A 27,705-nucleotide genomic window follows, 5' to 3' on the forward strand; every position below is an offset into this window, starting at 1 on the left:
TTGTTTATTTGTCTTTTCAATCTTTTTTGTTTATTTGTCTTTTCAATCTAGTTTGTTTTTCTTTTCAATCTATTTTGTTTGTCTTTTCAGTCTATTTTGTTGTATTTTTCTTTTCAATCTATTGTGTGGTATTTGTCTTTTCAATCTATATTGTGTGTCTTTTCAATCTATTTTTCTGTATTTGTCTTTTCAATCTATTTTTTTTATTTGTCTTTTCAATCTATTTTGTTTGTCTTTTCAATCTATTTTATTTGTCTTTTCAATCTATTTTATTGTAATAGTCTTTAAATCTATATTGTTTATTGGTCTGTTTAATCTATTTTGTGTATTTGTCTTTTCAATCTATTTTGTTTTTCTTTTCAATCTATTTTTTTTGTCTTTTCAATCTATATTGTTTATTTGTCTTTTCAATCTATTTTTTTATTTTTTTATTTGTTATTTCAATCTATTTTGTTTATTTGTCTGTTCGATCTATTTTGTTCTATTTGTCTTTTCAATCTATTTTGTTTATTTGTCTTTTCAATCTATTTTGTTGTATTTATCTTTTCAATCTATTTTGTTGTATTTTTCTTTTCAATCTATTTTGTTTGTCTTTTCAATGTATTTTATGTGTCTTTTCAATCTATTTTGTTCAATTTGTCTTTTCAATCTATATTGTTTGTCTTTTCAGTCTATTTTGGTGTGTTTGTCTTTTCAATCTATATTGTTGTATATGTCTTTTCAATCTATATTTTTTATTGGTATTTTCAATCTGTATTGTTTGCCTTTTCAATCTATATTGTTTGTCTATTTAATCTATATTGTTTGTCTGTTCACTCTATTTTGTTGTGTTTGTCTTTTCAATCTATTTTGTTTATTTTTCTTCTCAATCTATTTTGTTGTATTTGTCTTTTCAATCTATTTTGTTGTATTTGTCTTTTCAATCTATATTGTTTGTCTTTTCAATCTATTTTGGTTATTTGTCTTTTCAATCTATATTATTTGTCGTTTCAGTCCATATTGTTTGTCTTTTCAGTCTGTTTTGTTGTGTTTGTCTTTTCAATCTATTTTGTAGTATTTGTCTTTTCAGTCTGTTTGGTTGTATTTGTCTTTTCAATCTATGTTGTTTGTCTTTTCAATCTAATTTGTTGTGTTTGTCTTTTCAATCTATTTTTTTATTTTTTTATTTGTTATTTCAATCTATTTTGTTCTATTTGTCTTTTCAATCTATTTTGTTCTATTTGTCTTTTCAATCTATTTTGTTTATTTGTCTTTTCAATCTATTTTGTTGTATTTGTCTTTTCAATCTATTTTGTTGTATTTTTCTTTTCAATCTATTTTGTTTGTCTTTTCAATGTATTTTATGTGTCTTTTCAATCTATTTTGTTCTCTTTGTCTTTTCAATCTATATTGTTTGTCTTTTCAGTCTATTTTGGTGTGTTTGTCTTTTCAATCTATATTGTTGTATATGTCTTTTCAATCTATATTTTTTATTTGTATTTTCAATCTGTATTGTTTGCCTTTTCAATCTATATTGTTTGTCTTTTCAATCTATATTGTTTGTCTGTTCACTCTATTTTGTTGTGTTTGTCTTTTCAATCTATTTTGTTTATTTTTCTTCTCAATCTATTTTGTTGTATTTGTCTTTTCAATCTATTTTGTTGTATTTGTCTTTTCAATCTATTTTGTTGTATTTGTCTTTTCAATCTATTTTGTTGTATTTGTCTTTTCAATCTATTTTGTTTATTTGTCTTTTCAATCTATTTTGTTTCTTTGTCTTTTCAATCTATTTTGTTTGTCTTATAAATCTATTTTGTTGTATTTGTCCTATTTATCTATTTTGTTTATTTGTCTTTTCAATCTATTTTGTTTGTTTTTTCAATCTATTTTGTTTGTCTTTCAATCTGTTTTGTTTATTTGTCTTTTTAATCTTTTTTGTTTATTTGTCTTTTCAATCTATTTTGTTTATTTGTCTTTTCAATCTATTTTGTTGTATTTGTCTTTTCAATCTATTTTGTTCTATTTGTCTTTTCAATCTATTTTGTTTATTTGTCTTTTCAATCTATTTTGTTTGTCTTATCAATCTATTTTGTTTATTTGTCTTTTTAATCTTTTTTGTTTATTTGTCTTTTCAATCTGTTTTGTTTATTTGTCTTTTAAATCTATTTTGTTGTATTTGTCTTTTCAATCTATTTTGTTCTATTTGTCTTTTCAATCTATTTTGTTCTATTTGTCTTTTCAATCTATTTAGTTTGTCTTTTCAATCTATTTTGTTTGTCTTTTCAATCTATTTTGTTCTATTTGTCTTTTCAATCTATTTTGTTTATCTTTTCAATCTATTTTGTTTATCTTTTCAATCTATTTTGTTTGTCTTTTCAATCTATTTTGTTTATCTTTTCAATCTATTTTGTTGTATTTGTCTTTTCAATCTATTTTCTTGTATTTTTCTGTTCAATCCATATTGTTTTTCTTTTCAATCTATTTTGTTTATCTTTTCAATCTATTTTGTTTATTTGTCTTTTGAATCTATTTTCTTTATTTGTCTTTTTACTCTATTTAGTTGTATTTGTCTTTTCAATCTATTTTGTTCTATTTGTCTTTTCAATTTATTTAGTTTGTCTTTTCAATCTATTTTGTTTGTCTTTTCAATCTATTTTGTTTGTCTTTTCAATCTATTTTGTTTATCTTTTCAATCTATTTTGTTGTATTTGTCTTTTCAATCTATTTTATTGTATTTTTCTGTTCAATCCATATTGTTTTTCTTTTCAATCTGTTTTGTTTATCTTTTCAATCTATTTTGTTTTTTTGTCTTTTCAATCTATTTTCTTTATTTGTCTTTTTACTCTATTTTGTTGTATTTGTCTTTTCAATCTATTTTGTTCTATTTGTCTTTTCAATCTATTTTGTTTATTTGTCTTTTCAATCTATTTAGTTTTTCTTTTCAATCTATTTTGTTTGTCTTTTCAATCTATTTTGTTTGTCTTTTCAATCTATTTTGTTTATCTTTTCAATCTATTTTGTTGTATTTGTCTTTTCAATCTATTTTCTTGTATTTTTCTGTTCAATCCATATTGTGTTTCTTTTCAATCTATTTTGTTTGTCTTTTCAATCTATTTTGTTTATCTTTTCAATCTATTTTGTTGTATTTGTCTTTTCTATCTATTTTGCTGTATTTTTCTTTTCAATCCATATTGTTTTTCTTTTCAATCTATTTTGTCGTATTTATTTTTTCAATCTATATTGTTGTATTTGTCTTTTCAATCTATTTTGTTTGTCTTTTCAATCTATTTTGTTTTACTTTCCAATCTATTTTGTTTGTCTTTTCAATCTATTTTGTTGTATTTGTCTTTTCAATCTATTTTGTTGTATTTGTCTTTTCAATCTATTTTGTTTATTTGTCTTTTAAATCTATTTTGTTGGATTTGTCTTTTCAATCTTTTTTGTTTGTCTTTTCAATCTATATTGTGTGTCTTTTCAGTCTATTTTGTTGTGTTTGTCTTTTCAATCTATTTTTTTTTTGTCTTTTCAATCTATTTTGTTGTATTTGTCTTTTCAATCTATTTTGTTTGTCTTTTCAATCTGTTTTGTTTGTCTGTTCAATATATTTTTTTTGTCTTTTCAATCTATTTTGTTGTATTTGTCTTTTCAATCTATTTTGTTGTATTTGTCTTTTCAATCTATTTTGTTTATTTGTCTTTTAAATCTATTTTGTTGGATTTGTCTTTTCAATCTTTTTTGTTTGTCTTTTCAATCTATATTGTGTGTCTTTTCAGTCTATTTTGTTGTGTTTGTCTTTTCAATCTATTTTTTTTTTGTCTTTTCAATCTATTTTGTTGTATTTGTCTTTTCAATCTATTTTGTTTGTCTTTTCAATCTGTTTTGTTTGTCTGTTCAATATATTTTTTTTGTCTTTTCAATCTATTTTGTTGTATTTGTCTTTTCAATCTATTTTCTTGTATTTGTCTTTTCAATCTTTTTTGTTGTATTTGTCTTTTCAATCTATTTGTTGTATTTGTCTTTTCAATCTATTTTTTTATTTGTCTTTTAAATTTATTTTGTTTGTCTTTTCAATCTATTTTATTTTATTTTCAATCTATTTTGTTTGTCTTTTCAATCTATTTTGTTTATCTTTTCTATCTATTTTGTTGTATTTGTCTTTTCAATCTATTGTTTTGTATTTGTCTATTCAATCTATTTTGTTTGTCTTTTCAATCTATTTTGTTTGTCTTTTCAATCTATTTTGTTTGTCTTTTCAGTCGATTTTGTTTATCTTTTCAATCTATTTTTTATTTGTCTTTTCAATTTATTTTGTTTGTCTTTTAAATCTATTTTATTTGTCTTTTCAATCTATTTTGTTTGTCTTTTCAATCTATTTTGTTTGTCTTTTCAATCTATTTTGTTTTATTTGTCTTTTCAATGTATATTATTTGTCTTTTCAGTCTGTTTTGTTGTGTTTGTCTTTTCAATCTATTTTGTTGTATTTGTCTTTTCAATCTATTTTGTTTATTTGCCTTTCAATCTATATTGTTTGTCTTTTCAATATATTTTTTTTTTGGCTTTTCAATCTATTTTGTTGTGTTTGTCTTTTCAATCTATATTTTTTGTCTTTTAAATCTATTTTGTTTGTATTTTAAATCTATTTTGTTGTATTTGGCTTTTCAATCTATATTGTTTATTTGTCTTTTCAATCTTTTTTGTTTATTTGTCTTTTCAATCTAGTTTGTTTTTCTTTTCAATCTATTTTGTTTGTCTTTTCAGTCTATTTTGTTGTATTTTTCTTTTCAATCTATTGTGTGGTATTTGTCTTTTCAATCTATATTGTGTGTCTTTTCAATCTATTTTTCTGTATTTGTCTTTTCAATCTATTTTGTTTATTTGTCTTTTCAATCTATTTTGTTTGTCTTTTCAATCTATTTTATTTTTCTTTTCCATCTATTTTATTGTAATAGTCTTTAAATCTATATTGTTTATTGGTCTGTCCAATCTATTTTGTTTATTTGTCTTTTCAATCTATTTTGTTTTTCTTTTCAATCTATTTTTTTTGTCTTTTCAATCTATATTGTTTATTTGTCTTTTCAATCTATTTTTTTATTTTTTTATTTGTTATTTCAATCTATTTTGTTTATTTGTCTTTTCGATCTATTTTGTTCTATTTGTCTTTTCAATCTATTTTGTTTATTTGTCTTTTCAATCTATTTTGTTGTATTTGTCTTTTCAATCTATTTTGTTGTATTTTTCTTTTCAATCTATTTTGTTTGTCTTTTCAATGTATTTTATGTGTCTTTTCAATCTATTTTGTTCTCTTTGTCTTTTCAATCTATATTGTTTGTCTTTTCAGTCTATTTTGGTGTGTTTGTCTTTTCAATCTATATTGTTGTATATGTCTTTTCAATCTATATTTTTTATTGGTATTTTCAATCTGTATTGTTTGCCTTTTCAATCTATATTGTTTGTCTATTTAATCTATATTGTTTGTCTGTTCACTCTATTTTGTTGTGTTTGTCTTTTCAATCTATTTTGTTTATTTTTCTTCTCAATCTATTTTGTTGTATTTGTCTTTTCAATCTATATTGTTTGTCTTTTCAATCTATTTTGGTTATTTGTCTTTTCAATCTATATTATTTGTCGTTTCAGTCCATATTGTTTGTCTTTTCAGTCTGTTTTGTTGTGTTTGTCTTTTCAATCTATTTTGTAGTATTTGTCTTTTCAGTCTGTTTGGTTGTATTTGTCTTTTCAATCTATGTTGTTTGTCTTTTCAATCTAATTTGTTGTGTTTGTCTTTTCAATCTATTTTTTTATTTTTTTATTTGTTATTTCAATCTGTTTTGTTCTATTTGTCTTTTCAATCTATTTTGTTCTATTTGTCTTTTCAATCTATTTTTTTTATTTGTCTTTTCAATCTATTTTGTTGTATTTGTCTTTTCAATCTATTTTGTTGTATTTTTCTTTTCAATCTATTTTGTTTGTCTTTTCAATGTATTTTATGTGTCTTTTCAATCTATTTTGTTCTCTTTGTCTTTTCAATCTATATTGTTTGTCTTTTCAGTCTATTTTGGTGTGTTTGTCTTTTCAATCTATATTGTTGTATATGTCTTTTCAATCTATATTTTTTATTGATATTTTCAATCTGTATTGTTTGCCTTTTCAATCTATATTGTTTGTCTTTTCAATCTATATTGTTTGTCTGTACAGTCTATTTTGTTGTGTTTGTCTTTTCAATCTATTTTGTTTATTTTTCTTCTCAATCTATTTTGTTGTATTTGTCTTTTCAATCTATTTTGTTGTATTTGTCTTTTCAATCTATTTTGTTGTATTTGTCTTTTCAATCTATTTTGTTGTATTTGTCTTTTCAATCTATTTTGTTTATTTGTCTTTTCAATCTATTTTGTTTATTTTTCTTCTCAATCTATTTTGTTGTATTTGTCTTTTCAATCTATTTTGTTGTATTTGTCTTTTCAATCTTTATTGTTTGTCTTTTCAATCTATTTTGGTTATTTGTCTTTTCAATCTATATTATTTGTCGTTTCAGTCCATATTGTTTGTCTTTTCAGTCTGTTTTGTTGTGTTTGTCTTTTCAATCTATTTTGTAGTATTTGTCTTTTCAGTCTCTTTTCAATCTATGTTGTTTGTCTTTTCAATCTAATTTGTTGTGTTTGTCTTTTCAATCTATTTTGTCGTATTTGTCTTTTCAATCTATTTTGTTTTATTTGTCTTTTCAATCTATTGTTTTGTATTTGTCTATTCAATCTACTTTGTTTGTCTTTTCAATCTATTTTGTTTGTCTTTTCAATGTATTTTTTTTTTGTCTTTTTAATCTATTTTGTTTGTCTTTTCAATCTATTTTGTTTTTCTTTTCAATCTATTTTTTTGTCTTTTCAGTCTATTTTGTTTGTTTTTTCAATCTATTTTGTTTATTTGTCTTTTCAACCTAATTTTTGTTTGTCTTTTCAATCTATTTTGTTTATTTGTCTTTTCAATGTATTTTGTTGGTCTTTTCAATGTATTTTGTTTGTCTTTTCAATCTATTTTGTTTGTCTTTTCAATCTATTTTGTTTGTGTTTCAATCTATTTTGTTCTATTTGTTTTTTCAATCTATTTTGTTTATTTGTCTTTTCAATCTAATTTTTGTTTGTCTTTTCAATCTATTTTGTGTATTTGCGTTTCAATTTATTTTGTTTGTCTTTTCAATCTATTTTGCTATATAGCTCAAGGAAAACCTGTCATTATTAGACAATTGAGGAAATGAAAAAGATTGTGACGAGGGTAATTGACATGCTCACACAAGAGGATGTCGATAAGGCCTTCTCGAAGTTGTTGGAACAACAAGTGCATTGTAGTTGGAGAAGATTACTTCGAAGAGGACTAGAGTTTTATGTGTGTACTATCAATAAATGTGTCCATACAAAAAAGTTTGGAAACTTATTTAAGGAACCTCGTATATATATATATATATATATATATATATATATATATATATATATATATATATATATACATACTAGCATTGCCTGTTCGTAAAATACTCTTCGTTCAACCTCCACCTGACAAATCGTATTTCTTTACTTTTCACACTGTTTATCGATTTTTCCCAGCTAAAACCCAAATATGAAGTTTTGCATGGGTTCGAGTACCATACGCATTAATTTTCATGTCTGTAGATTAAAAACTGACAGAGGAGTTTGGTAGGTAACATTTTTTAAACAAATATATATTTATGCATACATAAATATATATAGAAAGAGGTTTGTGTTTATTATAACCTTTATACGCAAATATTACGAAGTATAGATCATGTAGAATATCTGCATGAATATAGTTACACATAATAGTTAACTAAAGACGATCATCCCATAAGAAACCGAAAAAACTGATAGGGAATTAATTAAAATGAATGTTTACAAGAATATGCAGATTAGCGAGATCTTTTGCAGATGAATGCAATTCCCCGACCTATATATAACAAAGTTGTATTTTCTTTTTAAATAATAGATAATTTAATATGAATGAATATCAATACACACAATATATATACATATATATATATATATATATATATATATATATATATATATATATATATATATATATGTACGTGTGTATGTGTGTGTGTGTGTGTGTGTGTGTGTGTGTGTGTGTGTGTGTACTCCTATATTTTTTATGTAGGTATTTAATAATTATTATATCAAATAATTATGTTAGCCCATTTAAGAAACTCGTTTCTTATCATTGAGCATTTTCAGTTGAAATAAAAAGTCGATCAATTTTTACTCATATCATATAATGATTAGATCACTCTGACAGACGTTAAAAACATTTAAAAGAATAAATGTTTAAATTTCAACAGTATTCCTCGTGGTTAACAGTAGCCGAATGGATTAGGTCCTTGCTAATGAAACCAGAAATGGCTTCTGTTGCCGGGTTCGACTCTATCGACTGATGCTAACACTAGTGTCTGTAGGTATTTAATAATTATTATAGCAAGTAATTATATATATATAATAATTATAGTAATTATATATATATATACAATATATATAAATAATTATATATATATATATATATATATATATATATATATATATATATATATATATATATATACTAGCAAAGATACCCGTGCTTCGCACGGAGCTTTGTTGCGCACTCGGGTACCAAAATCTGTGGGCACCTTTCCAGTAAGTTGATGTTGTAAGAGCAACGATTGCATAAGGTGATTAACATTTTAACTACCTCTTGTAGTGACTGAAATTCAATCAGGAACTTCACAAAACATTTTCATCAAAAAGGAAGGTTACTTGATGTTACATAGTAAATTTTTCATTGAAGTAATTTTCAACTCTTGCTTAAATTTTATCTTGCACATTCAATACTAAAAACTTACCACAATCAGATCATGTCAGTTTTTCCTCATATCCATTTCTCGAACTTTTCACTGAAGAGCCTCAGGGTAAACTACATTTCTGCTGCTTTGATTTGGAGCCAGAATGTAGAGTTTTTCTGAACTTCCTGTCCGGCTGATGGAGACGTAGAACATACCGTGACTGAAGCAGTCTGATGTCAAGTCTACGCCAATGGTGTTAAATTGACTTTTGTTTATGCTCATTGCAAAACACACCTTCACAGGAAATTGGAGTCTCTGGAATTTAAATGGAAGTTCTGAGTCCGATGGAACTAAGGGGATCCTTGGCAGTAGAACGGTTTCGCCTTTGTAGGGACCACAGGAAATGGTGGCCTCAAGTACATTGGTGTGCAATCTGGTGATAACACATCTGGTTCCGTTTGTTGTTTTTGGCGGTTCCAAGGATCGAAGAATCATGATTGGCGATCCAATTTTGAGATTTAAAATGTGTGGAGGCATTCCAGATATCTCCAAAGAGTTTAAAAACTCCACAGGGTAGTGAACAGCTTCATATTCATTAGTAGCCGAATCAACTGACTTGTATTGCTTTGTGTCTCCTGGAAATTCATCCATTATTGAATTGTTCAAATGATTCACATTGCTGTTTAATGGCGAAATAATAGCCCTCTCAGCAAGCCAATCCGGTGATTTTCCATTGTTTTGCAGGTCTGGGTACACTTTGTCTTTCAGTTGCTTCTGATTACCGACACATTTACCAAGCGCAGTTGGAATCTTAATTGTGTCAGGTGAAGAAGTGATAGGAAACTGACCATTACCGATTTGGAGAAGCAATTTTGAGAAGTCTGCTGCAGCTGTGTTATCTTGTACCCCACGCATTCTTCTCATCCATTTCTTTGTCGATTTGTTCCAAGTGTAAAACTCAGGGACTTCTACGTATTTGAGACCCCTTGCAAAGTCATCCTTATGGCAGAGTTGAAAAAATGCTGTCAAAGTTGTGGCAGGCGGTGGACCTTGGGCTCGTTCCAGAGCAGTATCAGCTGAGAACATGACACGCTGCCCATTTTCAAGATGAACAGAAAGTTGTACAATTTGGGGGAAATATTCATGGATGGGATGTTCCAATATCCTCCAGGCCGCCTCTGAACTGCCGACATACCTTGCATTCTGGAACTGCTGGATCTCATCCACAATGTGACTTTGTACTTGGCCTTGTTGGTTAGCTGCTCCATCAGTTCTTTGTAGTTCAAACACTGCTTGATCACATCCTTTATTCACGTATTTGAGGACATATTTGATGCTTTGGATCGAGCTGCAAATTTCTACGTTAATGTGAGCGTTGAACTGCTGAAGGAGGACCTTGTTGTACGGAACAATCCACTGGTTTGTTATTTCTTGATTAACATACCGACCATTTCTCTTCATCCTTATTGTACCAGTCTGGCCTCCATCTTCTGGTTTTCTTCGCCTGTACTTGGGGTAAGAGTCTTGGCCTTGCTCGGTACACTGAAGAAATTCTTTTGGGTATTTTTTGGAACATTTGTTGTCAATCATACATGGACAATTTGGATTAAATGGTCCACAAGGTCCATGCACCATATGTGCCATCACTTTAGCATGAAGATCAGGATCTTCCTCTTTGTCAGGGATCTCTGCAGATATGCAGAGATCCATTTTTTCTGGTAGAAGTTTGTCCTCTGGGGCCTACCAGGTGAGGATGTGTGCATGCGGCAGTCCTCTTTTTTGATATTCAATACTGTACAGGAAAGCCCTCAACCTGCCAAATCCTCCCTTTTTAATAAATTCAAGTAACTTTTTTAGCTTCTGCCTGAAAACCCTGGCAACAATATCTGGACGATCCTGAGGGTCTTGCCCTTGAAGACAATTTTCTGTAATTTCTGTCCACTTTGGATTTGTTGTGAACGTGATGAAGAGGTCGGCTCGGCCCATTCGCCGAACATATGCCATGGCATCACTTTGACGCTCAAACATGTATCGAGGGCCTCCTGTATAAGTTGCCGGAAGTACAACTCGTTGACCAAACTGTTCTGGATTCCCATCCTCCCTAAGAATTGAATCTCTCAAGTTGCTATAATTGTCAGCTCTCAGGGTCTGTTGCTCACGCCTCAGGAACTGTAAACGTTCTGTTTCAATCTTGCAGTACACATCCACCAGCCATTGTTGAAATAGCCTTCGGTACCAGAGAAAATAGTTTCCAGGCCGAGTCATTAAATGGTACGAATAAAATTGCTGTTGGGTAACTTTTCGCCCATTGGATGCCTTCATGTAGATGTTGTAAGATGGAGAACCATAGGGGTACATTAACGGGTACATTAAAGTATCGTAGAGGGGATGTAGTTCGGAGATCCATTTTAATGTATCATTTCTAAAACGCAAGACAATATCCCGGTTAGCTGTTGGTTCATTCTCCATTAATATTCCAATCTCATACGTTGTTGTTGGAGCATTGAATCGCCGTGGATTCTCTTCTTGCGGCCTTCGGTCTTCCCTTATGACAACTTTATGTTCTACCAAGTGTTCTTCTTCAATCCTCTCCTTTGTTGTTTTCAGCTGACAAATGAAGCTGTTGTTCTCATGTAAAAATTCAGTCAGACTTTGGAGAATGTCTCTATTGAGTCTACTGTCACGTCCCCGATTATGTAGTTCCTCTTCCAGACTATCCAAGAAGTAGACTTGAATAAACTTTGCTGTTTCATCTTCAGGTGGTAAAAGACTCCCAATCTGGTGGCAAACCTGGCCTCGAATTCTAAAAGAAGGATTCCACCCATGTACTGCCGCAATTTTGTGACCAAATGATGTCATTGCAAAACAATTGTTATAACTGCGTAGATTTTGCAGAAAATCTTTAGAGATGGGACCATTGCCGGAGAGCAAATCTTGAAGCAACTGAGGCAGTGGTGGAAAGCTATCAAGCACAACTTTGCCAGAAGAACAACAACAACCAGGGGTTTCTCCTTTAAATTTTACAGCTGAGCAATGTTGACATACTTTGTCCATTTTTCCTATATCAGCTGTAGTGAGAGAGTCATTTTTGTTGTAGAGCAATCCTTTTCTATTGCAGTGTTCTATTTCATGGTGTCTCAAAGCAGTCATTCGTTGTCTAGCTGCCTCGTTTTCTGTCAATTGCTGGGGCAAAGTCATACTCTCTCTCCATGCAGCCTCTCGTTGTTGCCCTTGGTATAGGCGAAAGCTTCGTTGGGTTTCCGATTCATTCTGATGTCGTTGAGCCACTCTCAACTGACCTTGTGTACGTCTACTTACCTCATATAATTCATTCGATCGTAATATTGCTTCTCTTTCCAGTGCATATCTTTGCCTTTCTTGAATTTCATCTTGTGATGAATTTAACCGCCTTACAGCATGTCTAGTTCTGTCAGCTTCACGTTGGGTTTCTCTTTCCAAATCTGACAGTCTTGCTCTCCTTTCTCTTTGACATATCCTGTTAAGTTCTAGACGTCTTTCTCTATCTGAATTGTTTTCATTGGAGCGAATTGCAGCAACTCTTAGTCTATTAGCTTCCAATCTTTCCATTCTTTCTTCCTCACTTTCGTTTCTACTTCGTTTGGGTGGCATAATTTCGGTTTTAAACGGAATTGTTTAACGATATTAATGATTGTAAATTAATTAAGCGTAAAGGAAATGTATACTAACTGAAATGGACGAACTATAAATAATATTTCTGAATAGTACAATTATAAACAATTATATTGTACCTATTTACTATGCTTCCCCACGGGACAGAGTTAGACACCAGGGTCGTTTTTTAACGTGGAGAAAAGGTACAAAAATAAAAATTGTCTCAGTCGTGAAGGATTTCTCCTCCACCGAAAGAGAACAAGAAAATGAAGTGCAGCATCTGAAGAACAGATACTACACTTTGATCTTGACCAAAAGGAATGAATAAAAGCGACCTACGTGTGACTCATTACTTCCGGGTGTAAACGTCACAGTCTAAAAGTAATAATTAAAAAAAAAAAGTAAACGTAAAATAAATGTAATACCAACTTAGGTTAACTAAGTAAACAGTACAATTAAAACAGTTCTATTAAAACAAATAATTACTAAGATCTAGGTAATTGTTAGTCTCATTGTTATGGTTTTAAAGAAAAAAATGTGTAAAAAAAGTTCTGCTTTTGTGAGTACGTGTATTTCTTTTAAATTACATAACCTTTTTATTTTATTATTTATATCTCTTTTAAATCTATATATTTTGTTAGTAAACTGGAAGAAATTCAGTTGAATAAAACCTTGTTCGTGTTCTTTACGTTAAACTCATATTTTTATAAACGGTTCATCCGGTTTAAAGAAAGCACTAAGTTTAAATAAGACTGGAAATAACTAATTCAATATATAAATAGAAAAATGAAATAAATATAAGCTTTAAGTCTTAAGATAGTAATAATCAAAATGTAATAAATTATTTGTAGTTCAAATCTATGATAAGACAGGCTTTCGAAATAGGCTCGACCAGAAAGATTAAATTGGAACGAAATTATAATCTCCGTGCCATTTTCAAAACAACCCCACAAAAGTAACGGTATTCTGCTCCTGCAGTTGGTTAAATGACAATGGTTGTAAGAAAAATGTAAAAGAAAATGCGCTTCTGTTTATTTTGACCTGTTTTATTTAATTTAAAAAAAATTGGCTATAACTGGAAGAGAGCGTTATGTTTTGGGGGTTGTTTAAAAAATAGAATGGAAATAAAGTTAGTTCCGTTTTAATTGTCTTTAATTGCGGCAAGCGCTAACAAAATCGAAAAATCACTGTTTACATTCGAAATGTTAACTTTTATAGGTTTACAGGTTTGCTGACAAGGCTGGGGGTGTTTAATACAATTATTTTACTAAATTGATTTTTTTCATTTAAAAATAAAATTATTTCTTTTTTAATAAAGTTTTATTTTAAAATATTTGTTTTTGTTTATTTATATAAAATTACGATAGTTGAATTGTATTCTTTCAATTATATTGGCAAGTAAAATATAAAAGATTAAAACGGAACGAAATTGAAATTTCCATTACATTTTCAATACAATCCCAAAACATAAAGCTTTCCTCGCCAATGAATTGTTTTGATAATATACGTAAAGTGAAATAAATCGAATATAAAATTAAATGAAAATATATTAAATAATTAAATGTTAAATAGATTTTGTAAATAGTACAGTTGAAATGATTAGAATATTTCCAATATGTAATAAGGTCGAGGTAATTAGTTAAAGAGATTTAATATAATGTGATATGCAAATGAGCATAAGTCATTCGATATGGGGGTGGTTTGTAGACTAGTATATAAAGAAATTAGGCATATATTCTTATGTCTCCTATAACAGAAACATCCTAAAATGGGTTCTAATGTTTCTCTACCAGGAGAGATCTACCCTCTTACCTCCTTTATATTTCGTTGATGATGGAGAGCTGTACACAGACAGAAACACACGAACCCTATTACTTTATATATATATATATATATATATATATATTGCAGGAGATCAAGTCAGCTCAACAGATTATATCTTACATTTCAAGCCGACATCATATGCTGAATTGAATTGATTTTCTAACACCATTAATAAATATTATGTTCTCATTTTTTATTCTATTTTTAAATCTGTATATAATTTTAAATAACTCAGTATTATGTTGAATTTGTTGCTACAAAACTAATTGAAAGATATATACAGTGTGTGTTTAGACACAGCGAACTTTAAATTGACAATACTATTTTCTTTAATTGCAGATTTGGCAACTATCGGTTATAAACACCAAAGACTAATGTTTGAAATAAACCATATTTGTATAATAAAAATATTTTATATATATTGTATATTTTTGTATAATAAAACATATTTTGTATTCATATATATGTGCATATATGTGTATTTTGTATATATATATATATAGATATATATATACATATATATATATCACCCCCTTCTTTCTTTCTCTCTCTCTCTCTCTCTCTCTCTTTCTCTGTGTGGCGCGAAAGAAAGTTAAATTCAGTTTCTCTGATGTGCAAGTTATGAAGTTTCAATGGCGGAAAGGTTATTTCCAGGACCATATTTTCTTGAAAATCCACCGTTGCATTTTGTTTCTCGGATCACATTTCCGTAGATAGAGTTTTGTGTTTGTGCCGGCTTCAATACATTTCTTTAACCTTTTGTGGTAGATCGCCTTTGATGTCTAAAAATAGGAAAAATATTAAAATAAATAAGAAATATGTAGATAGATATAAAACGATTGAAAGTAGATAAGAATTAATAAATCGGTAATAAATAACATATTTCAAATGGAAAAAATATTTTTGGAGCGAACGCTGCTTTTAAAAGATACGAGTGTTTTTCCTTAACTGAATAGTAATTAAAAAGAAAGAAAAATGCACAAAAATCAAACAGGATTCGAGCATAGAGGAGCATTTAAGCAACAGTCATCTTTATTAATAAACATCTTTTGATAATTAGGTAATTAGCATCGGTTTATATAATACGAAATTTGTCTTTCAAAAAAAAAAAAGGGGGTATCGTTTCGGCTTTTCGACAACATCACAAATATGCATGTGCATGTTGTGGGGCCGGGCTTGTGGTTTAGGGTTGCTCGCTGGATCTGGAATGATCGGCTGGACGTCAGGGCGATCAAGAACAGATGGTGGACACTGAGACCGTAGGGTCAGTGTTAAGGAACAAACGATACAGAGCGTGGGGTCAGTGTTAAGGAATTGACAGTCGGTAGGGGGCCAGGTGCAAGCGAGATCACAGACAGAAGAAGCAAGGTGCATGCAAGGTCGCAGGTCGGAGGAGCAAGGTTGCAGGCTAGAAAAGCAATGTGCAAGCAAGGTGCAAGTGAGGGTGCAGGCCGGAGGAGCGAGGTGCAAGTGTAGTTGCAAGCTGGAGGAGCGAGGTTGTAGGCTGGAGGAGCAGGGTGCAAGCGAGGTTGCAGGCCGGAGGAACAAGTTGCAATAAAGGTTGCCGGCTGAAAGAGCGAGGTGCAGATGACGTTGCCGGCTGGAGGCGCTGGAAAGCTGCAGCAGGAGCTGGAAGGTACCAAAGGCTGGAAAGGCTGTGGAAATGAGCAGGAAGCGGCTGGAGTGAACTGAAAGCAATGGAAATGCCGAGAGTGAAGTTCGCTGCTGGTGGATCTCAGGGGGCAAGCAGTAGTGAATCGCATTAGTAGAAAAACTTATTGGCCCTGATAAGGGCTGGCTGTTTAGCCCTGATAAGGGCTGTTTGAACTGCTGCTGAGACGCCTGCCGCTGCTGCTGCTGCTGGCAATCCTTCAGCTGGTGGATTTAGTTGATATGACTGGTAATGTCAGTCGTCGCTTCGGGAGCCTCCTCCCACTCCCTAGCCGGGTCTGGTGCCCAGCCGAAAGTGCCTGGTTGGGCCGAGACTGGCTGTATTCGTTTGGCCAGCATGATGTTAGAGGGGCCGCTCCCAATAAGACAAACAAACGACTCTAATTAATTCCAGAACGAAATTTATGCAATCATAGTAGCTTGGGAGTTTGTTGATTCCATTTAAATTAATTTCGTCTAAAAAGTAAAAAGTCAATTGCCTGAATTATTGGCGTTTTGTTTGATATATTTGAATTCTGACATGTGTAGGAGGAGTTGATGATGAAAAGAAAGGGAAGGTGAATGTATTCACTGAACACGGATATGTTCATACGTTTAGCCTGTGTTAGCCTATCACTTTGTTTAAGGAAAGGGAAGGCGAAGAGACAACGGGGGGGGGGAATGGTGGCGGTTATTTTGAAACTGCGACACGCAATATAATAGCTGTTGGTTCATAGTTTAATTTTTAGCCTTGCAGCAAACATGCTTTCATAGCTCAGGCATTAACATCAAAAGAAAAAGTGTAGTATCTGTTCTGATGCTACACCTAGTCCATTTTGTGTTCAGTCAGTGAAGGAAAAATCTTTATAGACTGAAGCAATTTTTTATTTTTGTTCCAATCCAGAGTGCCCTCTTTGTGGAAGCTGGATTCCCCCACATTAAATATCCATCTTGTGCCTGACTTAGCCCTCGTGAGGAGGCAAGTTAATAGGAACACGGGTATCCTTTAAAAAGCAAGGTTTACTTTAAAGTAAATATCTGAACAGATTGATTGTACATAGATATAAAGAGATTGAAGTTTAAATATGTTATTTTAATTCATGCAGATTTCGTATTCATTATTATAGTGTCAATGTTATACTGATTATACTGTATCCGATATATAGTAATGATTTCAAAAGTAAATATATATATATGTATGTATATATATATATATATATATATATATATATATATATATATATATATATATATATATATATATACTAGCATTTCAGCCCAGTGTGGCCCGGATGTTTGGATGTGTATGTTGAGAAAAAAAAAAAAAAGTGGTAGTAGGAAGGCAGGCTCGAACCCATACCGCGAAGGAGGAAAAGAATGGGAAAAAAACCTGACATCTTTGCGGTTACGACCATCACCAAACCGGAAGTGACGTATGTTTAAATTAGGGCTAGACAATCGAAAGGAGAAGATGATTTTCAAAAATATCGGCGAAAAAGCGATCCCCCTGTTGAAAAGTGCCCAGTTGAAGATGAAGATATTAATATTTTTAGCCAATTTTTTTATATTTGTCATCTGAAAGGTCGAACTTCAAAACGATACTGATTTTGGTAAAATCCGTCGCCTTTGTCGAAAGTTTTAGACAGACATGCAAAAATACTTACATACATACATTTATATATTGGTAACTAAACATTTTTGACCCAAACCGATTAAAAAGTTTGCCCTATCTCTGAATACCCTTTATATAAAATTTCAAATGTTTAGACCAGAAATTGTCTGAGTAATTTGGGAGAGACCGCAGAGGTCCAATTTTTTTAAACTTTGACCCCTATTCAAACCCCTTAACATTTATTGTTTGGGACTCAAATCAAGTTATTAAGTTAGATCCATGTCCAAGGAACCTACATCTAAAATTTACATTGTCGGAGAAGTTTGATAGCGTCCTCAAAGGTCAAATCGTTGAACTTTGACCCCTTAACTTTGACCCCTTAACAGCCAAATCCCTGGCCGAAAATGGATCACAAAGATTTTCCCAAATCTCAGTACCCTGTATATCAAATTTCGAGTCTGTAGACTGAAAATTGACAGAGTTATTGCGTAGGAAAATGTACACAACACACACACACACGTTCACTTTTATATTTATACTCCTATAAATTCGTTTTTCTTTTATGTTTATTGTTATTCATATTAAAAATTATCTTTTCTATTTATTTAAAAAGAAAATAAAACTTGTTTGTGGAATTGCATTCACAAGCAAAAGATCTAGCTAATTTGCATATTCTTTTAAACATTCATTTTAATTAATTCCCTATTAGTTTTTTTTCGGTTTTCTAATGGAATAATCATCTTTAGTTTACTACTAGCGTGGGTGCCCGGCGTTGCCCGGGTGTTTGGAGCAAAAAAAAGACAAAAAAAAAACGGTCAATTTTTTTAAACTTTGACCCCTTTTATGACCCCTTAAAATTTATTGTTTTGTGTTTTGGGTTCAAATCAAGTTATTAAGTTAAATCCATGTCCAAGGAATCTATATCTAAAATTTCAAGTGTTTAGGCCCAAAATTGTCGGAGGAGCTTGGTAGGGTTCTCAAAGGTCAACTCGTTGACTTTTGACCCCTTAACAGGCAAATTTCTGGCCAAAAACCTATTACATAGACTTTCCCAAATCTCAGTACCCTGTATATCAAATTTCGAGTCTGTAGACTAAAAATTGACAGAATTATTGCGTAGGGAAATGTACATAGACAGACAGACACATGGACACGTTCACTTTTATAGATATACTAGCAGTTCCGCCTGGCTTTGCTTGGGTCCTATGTACTGTTCATAAGGTTATGTGCATATGTATATATTAAAAATTGTGAATATGTAAAGTAATGCCTTTCTCTATAATAGTCTTCCTTAACTACCATAGAGAAAAGAAAGACAGACATTTTCACTTTTATAGATATATGTATAGATAGATAGACAGATAGATAGATTGGATGCAATATATACTAATGATTTAAAAAGTATTTAAAAAAAGACTAATGCACCACCACCAAGAATCGAAACCAAAACGTTCAGCTCACGTTTTATTTGACCTTTTTTTTTCTTTTTTTTTTTACATAGGCATCACAACATTATCAAGGCCAAGAGGCCACTCAAGGATAAGGGTTAAAGTGTGTACAGCAGAAATTGGACAATATAGTAATCATTAGTAATGAAAATTTGGTAAATTTGATAACTTATATGGAACGGTTCATCAAGAACTTATTTACGTTAGACTTGAACACAACCATATTGTAGTCAGCCGGAAAGCAGGAAAACGGAAGACAATTCCACGGGTGTGCAGTTCTAAGAAAGAAGCTTTGTTCATGGAATCTACGTTTAGGTTTAGGCACAGATAAAGAGTGGGGGGAATTATTGATAGTGTTTACAGCTAGACGAGTGTTTCTTGTGAAAGTTTGGCGAGGGGGGACCATAGATTGAAGCTCAGTCGAACACTTTCCATGAAAATAACGATACATCAGAGACAAACTCGCAACATCTTTTCTGTGAGATAGAGGTTGCAAGGAAGAGAAAAGGACATCTCCTACGAGGCTACGAAGTCTATTTTGAACTCTATCAAGGCAGGACAAGTCCTTTCTAGCAGCTCCTGCCCAGATGTGGCAACAGTATTCTATCCTTGGACGTACCTGGCTCTTATATAGATAGAGAATAGCATCAGCAGTGAGATATCTACCGGATCGATAGAAAGATCCCACCATTTTTCCAGCGGCCTTGGCAACAGATTTGATGTACGTGTTCCATTTAAGATCAAGAGTAATGATCAAGCCCAGAAGCTTGTCAAAACTTGAGGCCTCCTGAAGACGAGAGCCATTCATTTCAATTGATGCCAGATGTGGATCAGAATGTTGATGATGTAAAGAGAGAAGCTTGGTTTTAGATGCATTAAAAGTAACCAGCCACTCCTTACCCCATTGTACTACGTGCTCAAGATCAGAGGAGAGAGAATTGGAGAGAACTTGGTCATTTACTGTCTTAGATGCGCTACCATAAATGGTAGTGTCGTCAGCATAAATGTCTACAAATGATGTAAGGATGTGATTTGGAAGATCATTAATGTAGATCAGGAAAAGAGTTGGGCCCAGGATGGACCCCTGAGGGACACCGGCATTAATACTGTGAGCTTCTGATTTTTGCCCCTCAACAACTATTCTTATGAACCTATCAGAAAGAAATGATTTAATAATTGAGAAGACATTTCCAGCAATACCATAGCTAGAGATCTTATGAAGTAAACCTTTATGCCATACCCTATCAAAGGCCTTAGATATGTCAAGAGCAATTGCCCTAGAAAGGTTGCCTCCGTCGAGAGATTTGCTAATCCTATGAGATATAACTGTAAGCACATCTGCTGTAGATCTAGCAGAACGGAAACCATATTGAGTGTCACTAAAAAGGTTAATTTTGTTGAGATGGTTGATTACTTCTCTATTTAACACAGATTCCAGCAACTTACTCATGACGCACAGGAGACTTATTGGCCTGTACTGAGGGGGGGATGAGCGATCACCTGAATTCTTAAATACAGGGCACACTGATGAAATTTTCCAGGAAGATGGGAAACTATTCTCCTTAAGACAACGTTTAAACAGTTTTGTAAGTATGGGCGCTAGTTCAGGTTGAAGTTTTTTGAGTACTATAATTGGAATACCGTCAGGGCCAGTTGCTTTACTGGAATCAAGGTTTTTGATTAGCTTGGCAACATCACGTACAGATATATGTATATCACATAGCGTGTTTTCTGATACAGGAGGAAATATTGGAGGTTGGCGGCCTTGATCGCAAAGGGTAGAATTAGCTGCAAAGTTCTTGACAAAGAGTTTGGCTTTGTCTGATGCTGACGAGATTACCTCAGGTCCATTGATAATAGTTGGGATGGAGCACACGCTTCTGTTCAGGATTCTGTTTGCTATTTGCCAAAACTGGTGGGAACCAAGCCACTGCTCAGCTACTTTGGACTTAACAGATTGAGCATACAACTCTCTTGCATTCTTTATTACTTTCTTACAATGATTGCTGGCAGTCCTGAAAGCGGCTTTAGTTTCCATACATCTATTACGTTGGAAACAGTGGAAAAAGTGATTTCTGTGCGCAATGGCAGCAGCACATTCCGGAGAGAACCATAGCTGGCTGTTAGGTTTTTGCTGAAACTTTTTAGAGGGTATGAAACGGTCAATACCTACAATTAACCATTCCGTCAGGTCTAATACTATAGAGGACACATCCTTTTTAAACATGGAATGCAGAGGTAGATCAGATATAAATGTACGGAAGCTATCCCAGTCAGCCTTAGTGTATCGATATACTGTACGATGGAGAGGTACGTCTGGGGACTTATTACATTTCATTTTTATCTTAATTGATACAACAGAGTGGTCGGAAGAGCCAAGAGGCGTCAGAACAGAAACTGAACATAGTTCAGGGCAAGTTGTGAGAAAAAGGTCTAGTAGGCTCGCATACTGGCCATCATTGTCGGGCACACGGGTGGGTTCCTGAACAATCTGAGTGAGGTCATAGGCAATGGAGAAATCATGACAGAACCTCCCCTCATCATCGGTCTTGTTAGAGTGGGTCAACCATTCGACGTTGTGAACATTGAAGTCACCACATACGTGAATGTTAGCTGACCTCTGCAAAACATGTTTACTGCAAGGCTAAAAATTAAAACATGAACTAATAGCTACTATGTCATACATTCGTAATGCCGGCGTTCGACCTTCACCTGGCAAATTTCATTTTTTTTTTAATTTTCACACATTTGCACCGATTTTTCCGGGCTAAAACCCAAATATAAAGTTTTGCATGGATTCAAATACCTTACATATGAAGTTTAATGTCTGTAGACCAAACACTCTAGGAGGAGTTTGGTATGCAAAATTTGTTCAAAAAAAAATATATACACATACATAAATATATATGGAAACAATTTTGTGTTTACTATAAATTTTTACGCAAATATTATGCAAGTATAAATCATGTAGAACACTTGCATGACTATAATTACATATAATAGTTAACTAAAAATGATTATCCCATTAGAAAACCAAAACAACTAATAGGGAATTGATTAAAGTGAATGTTTAAAAGAATATGCAAATTAGCTAGATCTTTTGCTAGTGAATGTAATTCCATAATCCATATATATAAAAAAAAAAAAAAAGAATGTATTTTCTTTTCAAATAGGTAGAAAAGAGGCTTTTTAATATGAATATCAATACACACAAAAGAAAAGCGAATTTATAGGAGTATAAACTAGCATTTCAGCCCGGCGGTACCCGGGTGTTTGGAGGTGTATGCTGAACAAAAAAAAAAAAAAAATATGCCAATTTTTTAAAATTTGACCACAATTATGACCCCTTAAAATTTATTGGTTTAAGCTCAAATCGAGTTATTAAGTTAGATCCGTGTCCAAGGAACCTACATCTAAAATTCCAAGTGTTTAGACCCCAAATTGCCGGAGGAGTTTGGTAGAGTTCTCAAAGATCAAATCGAAAAACTTTGACCCGTTAACAGCCAAATTTCTGGCAGAAAACCGATCACATAGATTTTCCTAAATCTCAGTATCCTGTATATCAAATTTCGAGTCTGTAGACTGAGAATTAACAGAGTTATTGTGAAGGAAAATGTACACAGACACACGGACAGACACACAGATACACAGACACGTTCACTTTGTATAGATATACTAGCATGGGTGCCCGGCGTTGCCCGAGTTTTGGGAGGTGTATGCTGAGCAAAAAAAAAGGTCAATTTTTTTTAACTTTGACCCCTATTATGACCTCTTAAAATGTATTGTTTTGGGCTCAAATAAAGTTATTAAGTTAGAGCCATGTCCAAGGAACCTATATCTAAAATTTCCAGTGTTTAGACCCAAAATTGTCGGAGGAGTTTGGTAGAGTTCTCAAAAGTAAAATCGTTGAACTTTGACCCCTCAACAGCCAAATTTCTGGCCGAAAACGAATCCCAAAGATTTTCCCAAATCTCAGTACCCTGTATATCAAACTTCCAGTCTGTAGACTTAAAATTGACAAAGTTATTGCATAGGGAAATGTACACAGACACACAGACAGACAGACAGACACACAGACACACAGATACACAGACACGTTCACTTTTATAGATATAGTAGCATTTCATCCCGGCGTTGCCCGGGTGTTTGGATGTTTATGCTGAGCAAAAAAAGTAAAACTAAACAAAAACAAAAAAAACGTTTAATTTTTTAAAATTTGATCCCTATTATGACCCCTTAAAATTTATTGTTTTGGACTCAAATCGAGTTATTAAGTTAGATCCATGTCCAAGGAACCTATATTTAAAATTTCAAGTGTTTAAACCCCAAATTGTCACAGGAGTTTGGTAGAGTTCTCAAAGGTCAAATCGTTGAACTTTGACAACTTAGCAGCCAAATTTCTGGCCGAAAAGAAATCACAAAGATTTTCCCAAATCTCAGTATCGTGTATGTCAAATTTCGTGTCTATAGACTTAAAATTAACAGATTAATTCTGAAGGAAAATGTACACAAACACACAGACACACAGACACACAGACGTTCACTTTTATAGATATATAGATAGACTAGCATGGGTGCCCGGCGTTGCCTGGGTATTTGGAGGTGTATGTTTAGCAAAAAAAAAATAATAAAAACGGTCAATTTTTTTAAATTTGACCTCTATTATGACCTCTTAAAATTTATTGTTTTGGGCTCAAATAAAGTTATTAAGTTAGATCCATGTCCAAGGAACCTACATCTAAAATTTACAGTGTTCAGACCCAAAATTGTCGGAGCAGTTTGGTAGAGTTCTCAAAAGTAAAATCATTGAACTTTGACCCCTTAAAAGCCAAATTTCTGGCAGAAACTGATGACATAGATTTTCCCAAATTTCAGTACCCTGTATATCAAATTTCGAGTCTGTAGACTGAAAATTAACAGAGTTATTGCGAAGGAAAATGTACACAGACATACAGACAAACAGACAGTAACACAGACACACAAACACGTTCACTTTTATAGATATATAAATATACTAGCAATGGGTGGCCGGGCTTGCCGGGTGTTTGGAGGTGTAAGCTTAGCAAAAAAAAAAAAAAAAAAACGGTAATTTTTTTTTACTTTGGCCCCTATTATGACCCCTTAATATTTATTGTTTTGGGCTCAAATAAAGTTATTAAGTTAGATCCATGTCCAAGGAACCAATATCTAAAATATCAAGTGTTTAGACCCGAAATTGTCGGAGGAGGTTGGTAGTTCGTTGAACTTTGACCCCTTAACGGCCGAATTTCTGGCCGAAACCCGATCACGTCGATTTTCCCAAATCTCAGTACCTTGTATGTCAAATTTCGAGTCTGTAGACTAAAAATTGACAGAGTTATTGCATAGGAAAATGTACACACACACACATACGTTCACTTTTATAGATATACTAGCATTTCAGCCCGGCGTTGCCCGGGTGTTTTGATGTGCATGTTGAGCAAATAAAAAAAAGTGGTAGCAGGAAGGCAGGCTCGAACCCATACCACAAAGGAGGAAAAGAACGGGTAAACCCTAACATTATGCTGTTACGACCACTGCCAAACCGGAAACGACATTTTTTTTTTAAATTAAGGCTAGACAATCTAAAGGAGAGGATAACTTTAAAAAATATCGGCGAAAAAAGTGCCCCCCCCCCTGTAGAAAAGTGCCTTGTTGAAGGGGAAGATATTAATGCTTTTAGCCAATTTTTCGATATTTGTCGTATGAAAGGTCAAACTTTAAACGATACTGATCTTGGTAAAATCTGTCGCCTCTATTGAAAGTTTAAAGCAGACATGCAAACAGACAAACATACATACATTTATATATTGGTAACTAAAAATTTTTCGACCCAAACTGATGAAAAAGCTTGCTCTATCTCTGAATACCCTTTATGTAAAATTTCAAATATTTAGACCAGAAATTTTCTGAGTAATTTGGGAGAGACCGCAGAGGTCAATTTTTTTTTTATTTAGAACCCTTTTATGACCCCTTAAAATTTATTGTTTTGGGTTCAAATCAAGTTATTAAGTTAGATCCATATCCAAGGAACCTATATCTAAAATTTCAAGTGCGTAGACCCAAAGTTGTCGGAGGAGTTTGGTAGAGTTCTCAAAGGCCAAATCGTTGAACTTTGACCCCTTAATCGCCAAATTTCTGGCCGAAAACCGATCTCAGTACCTTGTATATCAAATATCGAGTCTGTAGACTAAAAATTGACAGAGTTATTTCGTAGGGAAATATACACACACACACACACACACACACACACACACACATAGACACACGCACACGCTCACTTTTATATATATATATATATATATAAATGGATAGATTACGTGTATTATATTCATGCAGTTATTCTGCATTATTTATACTTGGATAATATTTGCATAAAAAGATTACAGTAAACACAAAATTGTTTTCATATATATTTTTGTTTAATCTATCTCTGTATACTCCTATAAATTCGGTTTTCTTTTGTGTATCGATATTCATATTAAAACCCCTCTTTTCTATTTATTTAAAAAGAAAATACAATTTTCTTATATCTTGGTTGAGGAATTGCATTCACTAGCAAAAGATCTAGCTGATTTGCATATTCTTTTAAACATTAATTTTAATTAATTCCCTATTAGCTGCTTCGGTTTTTTATGGGATAATCATCTTTAGTTAACTATTACCTGTAATTATATTTATGCTGATATTCTACATGATTTATACTTGCATAATATTTGCGAAAAAAGTTTATAGTAAACGCAAAATTGTTTCCATATATATATATAGATACGTATATATTTTTGTTAAACGAATCTATCTATCTATCTATCTATCTATCTATATAATTATATATATATCTATCTATGTATCTATAAAAGTGAACGTGTCTGTGTGTCTGTCTGTGTGTCTGTCTGTGTGTGTACATTTCCTTATGCAATAACTCTGTCAATTTTCAGTCTATAGACTCGAAATTTGATATACAGGGTACTGAGATTTGGAAAAATCTTTGGGATCGGTTTTCGGCCATAAATTTCGCTGTTAAGGGTTTAAAGTTCAAGGGTTTGTCCTTTGAGAACCCTACCAAACTCCTCCGACAATTTTTGGTCTACACACTTGAAATTTTACATATAGGTTCCTTGGACATGGATTTAACTTAATAACTTGATTTGCGCCCCAACACAATAAATTTTAAGAGGTCATAATAGGGATCAAAGTTAAAAAAAATTAACCCTTTTTTGTAGTTTCTGCTCTGCATACACCTCCAAACACCCGGGCAATGCCGGGCTGAAATGCTAGTATATATATGAAAGTGAACGTGTCTGTGTGCCTGTCTGTGTGTCTGTGTGCCTGTGTACATTTCCCCATGCAATAGCTCTGTATATTTTTAGTCTACAGACTCGAAATTTGATATACAGGGTACTGAGATTTAGGAAAATCTATGTGATCGGTTTTCGGCCAGAAATTTGGCTGTTAAGGGGTCAAAGTACAACGATTCAACCTTTGAGAACTCTACAAACTCCTCCGACAATTTTTGGTCTACACACTTGAAATTTTAGATATAGCTCTTTGGACATGGATCTAACCTTATAACTCGATTTGAGTCCAAAACAATAAATTTTAAGGGGTTATAATAGGGATCAAAGTTAAAAAAATTGAACCTTTTTTTTTTTTTGCTCAGCATACACCTCCAAACACCCGGGCAACGCCGGGCACCCATGCTAGTATATCTATATATATAAAAGCGAAAATGTGTGTATGTATATATGTATGTATTTTTATATGTTTGTATGTGTGTTTGTGTGTCCGCTAAAAACTTTCAACAGGCACGACGAAAATTCACAACTCTGTATCATATTAAAGCTCCATCCGTCACCCGAAAAATATCGAAAAATTAGCCAAAAACCTTAATTTTTTCACCCTGAAATCAACAATTTTCGACAGCGGGGTCAACAAAAACGGTCGTCTCGTGACGACGACCGGTTCTATGCATGCATCAGATTATGTCATGACCTGATTTACTTTAAATAGTTGAAGAACTGACTAAATTTCATGTACGTCGCGTTAGCTCAGTTGGTTAGCGCGTTGGTTCGTTATCTAAACGTTTTGGGTTCGAATCGTGGTGTGAGATGTCTTCTTTTTTTTCGATTTTTTAAATTTAAATATTGAACCAGTGTTATTTAAGCCATTTTTCACGTAACGTTCGTTTTTTTTTTTGTTTTTTTTTACTTCGCTTATTCTTAGCGACACCCAAAAACACCCGGGTACCCAGTGATTTTTTTAAATTTTAATATCGAAACAGGCTTATTTAAGCCATTTTTAACGTTTTTTGGGGTTTTTTTTGGTTTTAACGTGCCTTTTTCTGTTTTCTTTCTTTTTTTCGATTTTTACATTTAACATCGTTCTTTTGCCTTATGTTAGTTTTTTTGTGTTTTTTTCGATGTTTTGATTACCTCCCCCCCCCCCCGCCTTAAGTTTTAACGTTCGTTTTTATGTTTTCTTTTTTTTACTTCACTTATAACAAACAAACCTGGTCATTGACCCATTTGCTGAATAACTATTGCTTACGTCGTTGTCATCATCGTCGTCGTCGTCGTAACACTCTACGACTTCCGTGCGGGCACCTGTCAATTTGGTTCTTATTTAAATAAATTCAAACATCTTTCAGTAACTCATTCTAGCTGGCCGAACGGTTCATGTTTTTTCCCCATTTTATTTTCAAACTTCGCCTCAGGGCTTCG

At 32.4% G+C, this 27,705-nt stretch overlaps 1 protein-coding gene across 1 annotated transcript in view; it reads right to left on the minus strand.

Moving 5' to 3' along the window:
- Positions 1-14,792: 14,792 nt before the first annotated feature.
- LOC145256401 (N-acetylgalactosaminyltransferase 7-like) overlaps positions 14,793-27,705 on the minus strand; it is a 125,013-nt gene continuing 112,100 nt past the window's right edge. The window contains exon 12 of the mRNA XM_080115264.1: positions 14,793-15,039. Coding sequence (XP_079971390.1) covers positions 14,902-15,039 — 138 coding nt within the window. The 3' untranslated portion in view covers positions 14,793-14,901. The remainder of the gene's footprint in view (positions 15,040-27,705) is intronic.

The sequence above is a fragment of the Euprymna scolopes genome, chromosome 32, assembly GCF_053919585.1.
Source record: "Euprymna scolopes isolate OS-2025 chromosome 32, ASM5391958v1, whole genome shotgun sequence".
Lineage (NCBI taxonomy): Eukaryota > Metazoa > Mollusca > Cephalopoda > Sepiida > Sepiolidae > Euprymna > Euprymna scolopes.